General features: G+C 62.8%; 1 protein-coding gene across 1 annotated transcript; it reads right to left on the bottom strand.

Annotated features, from left to right (window-relative positions):
- Nucleotides 1-192: 192 nt before the first annotated feature.
- OSGIN1 (oxidative stress induced growth inhibitor 1) lies at nt 193-9,563 on the bottom strand. Its single transcript, XM_081275887.1, has 6 exons — nt 9,412-9,563; nt 5,686-5,788; nt 4,713-4,849; nt 3,356-3,547; nt 3,112-3,203; nt 193-1,261 (listed from the first exon to the last, which is right to left on the bottom strand). Exons 2-6 carry the CDS (start codon nt 5,750-5,752, stop codon nt 313-315), a joined length of 1,437 nt encoding a protein of 478 aa, XP_081132013.1. The 5' UTR covers nt 5,753-5,788; nt 9,412-9,563; the 3' UTR covers nt 193-312.
- Between the last annotated feature and the right edge of the window lie 510 nt (nt 9,564-10,073).

Below are 10,073 nucleotides of genomic sequence, written 5' to 3'. Positions count from 1 at the left end.
ACTTGATTCTGGAAGGAACAGGACCTGCACTCTTCCTGGCTGGGTGTTCAGCTGGCCCTGGTGAGCCCAGCTCACACCAGGTCCCGGGCCCAGGCCTACTCTGGCCTGTGGCCACCCTCCTGCCTTGGGCCTTGGTCTGCATGTGGGCAGCATGTACGGCCCTCTCCTCCCAGCCCACGAGAATGGCCTCACGGCCCTTCTGTCTCCGGCCAGGAGAGGCCCTCGCGTCGCGTCTTCAGTGGGCCCTGCTGCCGGCAAGGCTGTGGGGATGTCCCTCCTCCTCAGGGCCTGGGTGCCAGGACTCAGGTGGCACTAGGGTGGCTTCCTCGTCTCCTTCCTTAGCAGGGAGCTGGCCACCGCCAGGGCCCCGCCCTGCACAAACCGCACAAAGTTGTCCCCGGCCAGTGGTCCCACTGCGTACAGGCCCTCCTGGCGGGTGCTCTGGTAGGTGAAGGGGTCCACGTCGATGGGGTTCCTCTTGGCGCTCAGCGGCTGCTCGGGGTCCATGGCAAGGTCAGCGCCCGCCCCAGGGAGGAAGGAAAGGTCGGGGTGCGAGCCAATGAGGACCAGCACCAGGGAGACCCCGAACACCTGCTGGCCGCCCTGCGCGTCCTGGAACACGGCCTGGCTGTCCTCCTTGAAGAGCAGGGGCCGGTGCTCCGGGAGGCTATGGTAGCCCCGGTAGGGGCTGGGCGACAGGAAGGACTGCTCCCGCATCATCTGGTGCACCTTGTGGTACTCGGGGTACAGCATCTTGGGCAGCTGGTTGAACACCAGGCCAGGGTCGTCCACCGGCCGCCGGAAGGCGTGGACCACGGGGATGTTGTAGTGGCGGGCAAAGAGCACGGCGTCAGCGGCGGACAGCCCTGCGCCCACGATGAGGACCGGGTCCGAGGCCGGGGTCACGACCCCCTCCCGCATGGCCGCCTCCAGGGCTGACAGGTCGTGATGCACAAAGGGCAGGTCCTCCCCGGGGATGCCCAGCCGGGCTGGGCTGTCAAACGTGCCCGTGGCCAGGACCACGTGGTGAGTCCACAGCGAGAAGGGCCGCTGGCTCTGGTCCTTGGTGGTCAAGAAGCCGCTCACCTGGAACAGGGGGCTCGGGCCCTGGGCCCCGGGGCCACTGGGCTCAGGGGCCCCCCACTGCACATTCGTGACCACAGCACCAGAAATGAAGTTGTGGCTCAGCCCCTTCTTGACCACATAGTCCCTGTAGTAGCGGGCAATGTCCCCAGCTGTAGCTCGGCTGTTGCGAAGACCCCTGTGGGAGAACATGGGGGCAGGTGTCAGAGCAGGGACTACCGTCCAGAGTGGGCAGGGTGTGACCAGCATGGTGGTGTCAGGCCCTGGAGCTGGCAGCGGCTGTACCACTCACCCCCCGTAGGGCTGGGCTGGGCAGTTTAGCCTCGGGAAGCCTCAGTGTCCCCTTCTGTGAAGCGGAGCTGCAGGGGCACCTGGTGGGGCTGGGGCCTCCAGAGCCAGCTGCCTGGGTCCTGGTGCTGGCTCTGGTGCTGCTTAGTGTGCCAGAAACACCTGTGCCTCAGTGTCCTCTCGAGAAACAAGAGTGACCGTAGCCACAGGACCTGCTTCATGGGGTTGCCGAGGAGACAGGGGCCCTGATAAACCAAGAGCCTAGAGCCAACCGGCTGGCCTCCACCAGGACCCCAGGGGTTGATAGTGTTCCCTGGAATGTGCTTCGGCCCCGGCACCGCGAAGCTCAGGGGCAGGCAGGCGGCTCTGCACAGCTGGTGGCCAGGAGTGGGTTGCCCCTGGACGCGGGGGCTCTGGGGAGGGCTCTGCTGGGGCTGCTGGGACCTGCGCAGCCTGTGCTGGGTGAGCTGGGCGCTCCCTGGGGAGGCTGTCTCAGTTTAAAAGCGACTTACACACCCCTCTGGAGGAGCCAGGGCAGTTTTACATTTTCATTGCTCCTGTAGCCATGCTTGTCCCCTTTCCTGGAGCAGAGGCTGTGGGGCAAGCGCGGCCTCTGGCTTTGGTGTCCCTGCTGCCTGACTTTAGGTGGCGTCATCTACCCAGCTCGTGGACCTCTGGCTGAGGATGACCTGAATCTGGATCTGATTGGCTAAGTGCCACCATCCTGGCAGGGACTGACCACCCCCAGGCCACGGAGCCAGCCCAGCTGCCTGGCTGCCCCGAGACTTGAAGTCTGGGATTGACTTCTGTGGCTCCCTCTCGCCCTCTTCTCTGTGACGGAGACCTGTCCAAGGTTGCTCTAAGTGGGGCTTTGGCTGCACACTGGACAGAGTTAACGCTCCGTGGCAGGCCGTGTGTTGGTGGCCGTGGCAGTATGACTAGGGAGGTGCGAGCGGGTTGGGGGTTTCACTCTGACCCTGAAGCACAAGGCCCTGTGCCCGTAAGTATTCCACGGGCTCCTTGTGAGGGGTGCTGTGCCACTGAGTCCTCCCTGTGGAATTCCTACCACACGATGCTGACTTCAAAAGTGGGACCTAAAGGGCGTGTGTGCAGGTGAGCCTTAAGCTCACGCCACCTCACTACTGTCCTCCTGACCCTGCAGGGTGGAGTCCATGCCTCCAGGCCTGCTGGGCAGGAGATGCCCCCCGCAGCCTGGGAAGAGGAGGCAGCCCCACCTGCAGGGTGGACCCCACCCCGTGGGACCCTGCAGCAGCTTCGGGGCTGGGACGTGTTTGTCCCGTGATTCCCCTGCTACACCGGGGTGGCTAGGGGGCCGTGGTGGCCAAGATGGAGCAGGAAACCAGATGGGGGAAGAGACCCCAGGTGGGACAGGACTGGTGGAGGGGTGGGACTGGGGGTCCCTTTTCTCCATTTAAGCATCCTGTGGGGTGGTGATGCTTTCAAGGCTGTCATTTAGGAAGAGTCTCTCCTACAGCTGACCTGGGGTTCCAGGCTGGGCTGGGTGAGGAGGGGCAGAGGTGAGGGCAGGGCCAAGGCGCCCTCGAGGCCGGCCGCCATGGGACGCAGGTCGGGAGGCAGGTCGGGGGTCTGGCATCAGGGCACAGGACACAGGGGGTCGGGGAGCCCAGACTCACTACCCACTCCTCTTTTCGGGGTCTCTGCCATCCTTCCCTGCTCCTGGCCTCGGGTCCCCTCACCCGGGCCCCGCGGGCTGCCTACCTGCGCTTCTTCTGCAGCCAGTCCTTGACCTGCAGGTCAGGAAGCCCCATCCACTGGCCTTGGCTCAGGGTCACCATGGAGCCTTCGATGGACTGTGTGGAGAGGGGTCTTTAGGCCCAGGCCTCGCAGGCCGACCCGCTGGGGAGGAGGAGAGGGACGTGGGGGAAGGGGACGAGAAGTGAGGAGAACAGGGAGGGAGTGGCCCCAGACCCGCAGCAGCTCAGCCCGCGCCCTGGCCACTCACATGCCAGGCCCCGCCGGGGAGGTTCCGGCCCAGGACCACGTGGGGGATGGCTCTCTGCTTCTCCTGCCTCCAGGTGAGGACGGATTCCAGGTTGCCCCCAACGTCTGTGTCTGGGCGCAGGAGGGCATCGAAGAGCAGAGCCACGGGGCTCTGGCAGCGGCCTTCGAGGCCTTCGGAGAGGTAGTCTAGGTCCTGGAAAGGGGGAAGGTCAGGGGGTTGCTGGGGCAAGGCAGGGCCTCTCCCCGAGCCTCCGGCCGGGAGGAAGGTGGGACTGGGCTGGGCCACCTCCCTGAGGCTGGGGGACTTGGTCTTAGGGAGACGTCTGCGGCGGGGACTGTTGGGGACTCTCACTGTAGGGTTTCTCCAGGAGCCAAAGGCCCGGGAGCGCGGGCTGAGCGGGAGTCTTAGGGGGCACTCGAGCATTTGCCTGGTCCTGGGTTCCTACCCTGAGACCCGGTCAGGTAATCCTGGGAGATGCTGCCCCTAAATGAAAAGTCCCACAGTGGACACTGGCCTGTTGATATCGCCAAACCCAGTGTCTCGGGTTCCCTGGAGTGAGACCATCTTCTCTACCCATGAATGACATCAAGGAATCGGTGACTGATTGACTGATCGATTTAGAGGTTCCAGGGGTTGAACCCAGGGGCACTCCACTGCTGAGCTGCGTCCCCAGCCCTTTTTATTTTTTGAGCGAGGGTATTGCCAAGTTGCAGAAGCTGGCCTGGAACTTGTGAGCCTCTTGCTTCAGCCTCCCAAGTAGCTGGAATTCCAGGTGCGCACCTCTGTGCCCGGCTAGTTCTCCCGGACTAGTGTCCTGGAGAGGGCACTTTCAAACACCTTGACCCTGCTCAGCGGGGTCACACTTCTGTCCTCAACTCCAAGTTGGGGTGGGAGAGGCCTGGAGGGTGGTGGCTGCCTGGAGAGGTGTGGAGGAGGGCAGCCTCCCTGAAGGGGGCAGGTGCAGGGGGGAGGGAGGGGGTGCACCCTCAGGCTGGGGAGGGAGAGTGGGACCCAGCTGGACATGGGGTGGGTCCTAGTTCTCTGTGGCTGAACTGAGCATTAGAACGTGTCACAGCGTCTCTGGCCTCACCCCACTGTGACAACGAGGCTAGTCACAGACACTGCCAAGCATTCCCAGGGAGCATTCCCTGCTTGAGGGCCACGGCCTAGTTGTGGTCAGACAGCTCACGTGGCCTCTTGGGTCTGGCAGATGTCCCTGACTTCTCTGCCATGATGGACCCCGTGTCTGCAGCGAGTCTCGTTTCCCCACACATACACCTGGGTTTTCCTTGGGAAAGCTGCTGTGTCCTCCTGAGACCATGTGCCCCCCAGCCCTGGCCGCACGAGCCTGGCCCACCTGGTCCAGGATGGAGACCCCCGGAGCCTCAGCCAGCTTCCTCTGCAGCAGCGGGTGTGGGTGGACTGCATCTGGTCTCACATAGGGGATGTGGCCTGAGAGCAGGTAGGACAAGCAGATGCCTGAGGGGCCGTTGCCTGTGGAGACAGGGTAGGTCAGAGAGGGCAGCCGAGCAGTCACTGACCGTGTACCAGGTATTATACCCACAGCTTTGAACACTGCTGCCACCGTACACTAACTTTAGTGACGGAAATGCCGTCCTTTTTCTCATTTTCTACTTGGGGCACAGAGAGGGTAGGTAACTTCCCTGTGGTTACACAGCTTACAAGTAGATAAGCTGTGATTCAAACCCAGTCCAAGAACAATCAGGGAGTCTGTGATAAGTGTGAGCTTCTGAGGTCGCTGAGAACTAGAGCAACCGTCTGGTCCATCAGGAGTGAGCACCACACTCACTGACTGCTACTCGCCCTGGGGGTGAGCTTGCAGGGGTGGCCTGAGGAGGGGTACAGACCCCAGGTGGGGCCCCCTGATCCGAATGGATGCTCTCAGCATCTTCTCCGGGCTTTAATCAGGCCCAGGCTTCCCCCCCCCGCCCCCGCCCCAGTCTCTCCTGGCCTCTTCTAATTGGCCGATTGCAGAATGCTGTCAGGAACCTGGGGGTTGCGGACATCCCCCTACTTCAACCTGATCTCCCATCCCCTGTCCTGGGAACCAAGTGCCAGGGCTCTGTGTCCTTGTGTGGGCACCTAGGACGGTGCCAGACGCAAGGCAGTCACAGGGGCCAGCACAAGTTTCGGCCGCCCCCATAGTTCCATGTCTGTGGGTCCCAGCCTCCCGTGGAGCAAGGGCACAGGGAGGGGTCTATATGGTGCCCAGAAGCTTGCCACACGCACTTGATGGCTTCAAGACAACCACTGTCAGGGGGTCAGACCCGCGGTCCTGGGAGTGCCCGCCCGCCTGAGACGACACTCACCAATGATGGTGACAGGGAGGGGCTCCAAGCTGCTGGCGCTGACGTGGTCCCTCTTTGAGGAGCTCATGGCTGGGGCAGGGGGCGCTGGAGGCTGGCAGCCGGCCTGCAGGCAGAGAGGAGGGGCCCACCTGGTGGTCAGGCTGGGGTCCAGGCCCTTCTCAGCTACGAGGTGGCCCCTCACGAGGCGACTCCCCTTCTCCCTTCCCTCCTCACCCACAGGTCGCAGGACAGGCCCGGGTCCACTGGCTGGCCATCCCGCAGCTGCCTCTCTAACCCACTACTCTCCCCGCTCAGCACGGAAGCCTCAAGTCTCTGTCCCGAGGCCCAGCCGAGGCCCAGCCCTGCGGTGCTGCTGCCCCAACACCCCACCGGCCTCCGAGCCTCTCCGTGTAGCCCAGTGGGATTCGGAGTCACCAGCTTTGGGGAGTTGCTTCCTAGCTGGTGACAGTGAGCCTATCCGAGACCTCGCTGAGCCCCAGTCTCCCATCTGTAAAGTGGGAAGGAGAGTCCCTACCTCAGGGCCCTGGAGGAACCGCAGGGTAAGGTACCAGAGCGCCTGCTTAGGCCCTGGGCTAGTGTGGCTGGAGAAGGTGGGTCGCTGGAGCAGCAGCGCCCCCTGCTGGTCCTCTGTCCACTCACAGGACCCCAGCCGTTCTGAGAGCTGCAGGACCCCAGGGGCTTCAGACCATCTGCCCCAAGTCCCCCAAACCAGTGGGCAGCGGCTGCAGCCTCAGCCTCACCCAGCCTGCCCAGACCCCTGCCGTCCAGAGGCCCACGAGGCTAAGCCACGCTGGGTGAGGGAAGTGGGCATTTGGCGTCCCACGCATTTCCCCTTTTCCACATCCCGCCCATGGGACCGATAGCACGGTCATTAATCCATCGCGCAGGTGTGGAGTGGGGCTCGGCACGTGGCAGAAGCCGCTTAGTGGACTTGGCTTTCAAACCCAGCGCTAACTGGCCCCGCGGCTCTGCCTGTGGCCCCAGGCCCCTCCCTGGAGGATGCCCGCCAGGCTGATGGACCCTTGGCTTGCACACTGTCGGGGGGAAAAGTGGGGGCAGGTGCAGGGCCAGGGCCACCCAGAGTGGTGGGGCCTGGGCCTGCAGAGCCCTTTCAGAGGAGGCAGAAATCCAGGTGTTTGGGTGACTTCTCTGGTCAGGAAGAGCAGGCAACCCACACGCCCCATGTAAACCCTTCCCAGCTCACAGAGCACAGCTAGGGGCAGCACACAGGAACACCCATGCCCACGGGCAAGCTGACCTGGAGAGGAGCTGGGCATCATCCCATGGTGACAGCACCTGACCCCACCATTCTCTACAGTGTGCAGGGAGCTTGCACTAAGTGACAGACAGCTCTCTGTGCCCTTGGCAGCCTGAGCAGTGGGCCTTGCAGGCAAGAGGACATGGCCAGTAGCTGGCCACGGGTTTGGGGCTCTCAGTCCCTGAGAATGGGCTTGGTCTCAACTGGGTTTGGGCCCAGAGAGCCTCCCTGTCCCGTCCAGGTAGGCCCTGTGTCCCCAGAATCTGAGACCTCGTGCCTCTCCCAGGACAGAAACAAGGTGGCCTTTTCCATACAGAGGCCCTGTGCTGTCTCCAGCACAGGGAGAAGATTTGGGGGCGGCACCCCCGGTGATGGTGATGATAATTACTACAAACAACTAGCATTTCTATACCGCATGGAGTTGGTGGGGCGCCGAGTCTGCCCCCACCCGTATATGTTCACGGATTGGACCTTGTGTGTGCGCCTCTGGGGCTGGAACCCGGGATCTCGCGCCAGGCAGGCCCAGCCCCGACTGAGTCTCTGTTTGGAGTGTGGTCAGGTACTCTTACAATCACGCCCATGTGACAGATGGGGAAACTGAGGCCCTGGGAGGGCCTTCTCACGGCCCATTACAGTTTTCGAGAGGAGGGTGCTGCAGCTCTCACGGGCTCAGCTGGATTTGAGCCAGGCTGCCGATCCACAGCCTCTGGGTGTTCCCCGCAGCGGGCTGGCTCTTGCCAGAGAGCCCTCAGTCTGGCAGGTGCTCTCTGTCCCTGTTGCCCTGCGGCTCTGCCCAGTGCCTGTTGCAGGGAGGGACGCTCAGTGCTGGGCTGTCGCAGCTCCCAGATTTCTGCTCTGAGGGACAGTTTCTCTCCAGCCACCAGCACCAGGTGTGTCCAGAGCCTTGGAGACCTGGGCTGCAGTTCCCAGAGGGCATGCTCCCCCTCGCTCAGGGCCTCTGCTAATGGCCCCAGGGTTCCTCCCGCCTGTCTTCACTGTCCCCGGAGCACCAGCAACAGGGCAGCGACGGTCCCGAGAGAGCGCTTCCTACACCTCACCCCCTTTAACTCCCTTCCCAGAAGAGGAAGCAGGCTCAGGAGGAGAAGCCGCTCCTCCAGGGCTTCGGAGCCCCCAGATACGTGCGCCAGCCTGTGCCCCCAGCCACCCCCCACTTCTTTGGGATTCTGTGCTCCACAGGCAGGCACTGGCAGGAGTCCCCATTCACGGAGGACAAGGGGACTGCTTCCCTTCTCTCCCTTCCCTCCTTGTTCAGAGTTCCCTCCCAGAACTGGCAGGCGCCTGAACAGAAGCTTCTGGATGCCACACACATGAGGTCACCACCCAGGGGCTGGACCCAGAGGTCACTTCCTGTTCAGAGTGATACAGGATGTCCCAAAGTCCGGAGCGGCGCAAAGCCCTCACTCACACCCTTGCACAGCTGTGTGCTGCAGGCTGACAAGGGACCTTCAGGTGTCAACTGTCCCAGCCCCTTTTGTGCTCCTTGGTTGTGGAGTTGGAATGATCCACTTTTAATACTATCTTTGTCCCTCTGACTCAAGATGGCAGATTTGGATGGAAAAGTGAACACTAAAAGTTGATTAAATTTCACAAAAAGCAGATTAGAATAAGAGGAATGGAAATAGTTGTTCCTCAAACCATGTTTCTGTTTGCAGCGTTGGTACCTCAGGGCACAGGACTGTGGGACCAGTGCAGCTGCATTTTGGGGTCCTCTGGTGGCCCTTGGCCCTTTTGACTTTGACAACACCCGCGCTGGGTTTCCTCAGCCCCACCCTTCAGAGCAAGGAACTGAGGCAGGAGGAGGTAGCCTGGCCCCGGTCACCAGGAATGCCCCCACACACGTCTAGTTCTGACCCTTGACCCTGCCCAAGTGAGGACGAGTCCCCTCTTCAGCAAAGCCGCAGGTAATAGTGACATCAAGAAAGTGACATGAGATCCTGGGGGTGAGGATGAGGAAGTACACTGTCCCCCAAGTGCTACCTGTGCTCCGTTACCGGAGCCCTCACCCCGCCAGCGGACCGCCTCCCTTGGGCCCACCCCTCTCTCCCAGAGTCATCTCAGTGAGAAGCCAAGTCCCTGGGTCTCCATGGCTCTACCCCACCTGACCGGCAGAGGTGGGGACCCCAGGGCTGCGCTAGCCTGGCCCGGGGACTCCGCAGCAAGCCAGGTGGCCACGCCTCTTTCTTGCCAAGAGCCGAGTGACTGGGTTGGGATGGCTGGAGTGGGCCGGGGCCCTGGCAGCTGGCAGCTGTTGGGCTGGGGGCCAGGTACCTGGCCATGGGCATGGCCCCAAGGAGCCAGGGGGGCCCCTGCTGGGGAGAATCACACTGGGCCTCTGCTCTGGGTCACCTGGGAACTCTGCCTGGGACTCTGCCTGGCTTCCCTGAGGCTGGCCACCCCGGCCCCCTGCACCAGGATGGCCCACGCCAAGCCTTGCCCAGGCCACTCACCTGACGGTAGTGGGTGGAGGGAAACGGGGGAGCCCGGGCGGACAGACACTTGGAGGGCTGGGGTCACCGTGTTCAACGAAGAAGCAGCAGGCCCATTACCACTCTGGGCTCCCAGAGGCTGTGTGAGGCCAGGGGGAAGCCAGGGTATTTCACCGGGCGGGAGGAGGCGGTCCGGGAGGTGGGCGGGGCCAGGAAAATCACTTTCATAAGCGTGAGTCAGCAGGGGCCCCTGGGTGAATGAACTTGCCCCTGGGCCGGCTTAAAGGGCCCCTGCTGGGCCATCCGCCAGGGGGCAGTGGGTGGCCCTCCCCCAGGCCATCCCAGGAGCCTGGACTGCTCTCTGAGACTCAGTCCTGAAGGAAGGGTCTTGACCCCTGGAGGAACCCACCTGGCTGTTTCCGAGGAGCCCGAGACAGCTCTGCTGAGTCCACTTAAACCATCGCCCCTTTAATAGGAGAATACACCCCAGGTCCCTCCCTCCACCTGCACCCCACTGCATGGCTCAGCACCCCCGGTCCAGCTTGTCCTGCTAGGACCCCAGATCTGCCGCGTCCCGGCTGAGGGGCTCTGGACAAGCCGCCTTTAAGACTGAGCCTCAGTTTCCCCACCCCAAAAACGGGCTGAGAGAGTGGGGCGCGCTGTCTGCTCTCACTTCCCTGCAC

The sequence above is a fragment of the Spermophilus citellus genome (genome assembly GCF_964194105.1).
Source record: "Spermophilus citellus genome assembly, chromosome: 18".
NCBI classification, from domain to species: Eukaryota; Metazoa; Chordata; class Mammalia; order Rodentia; family Sciuridae; genus Spermophilus; species Spermophilus citellus.
Note: the sequence above shows the minus strand (reverse complement) of the source record. Positions and strands in the feature narration are given on the sequence as shown.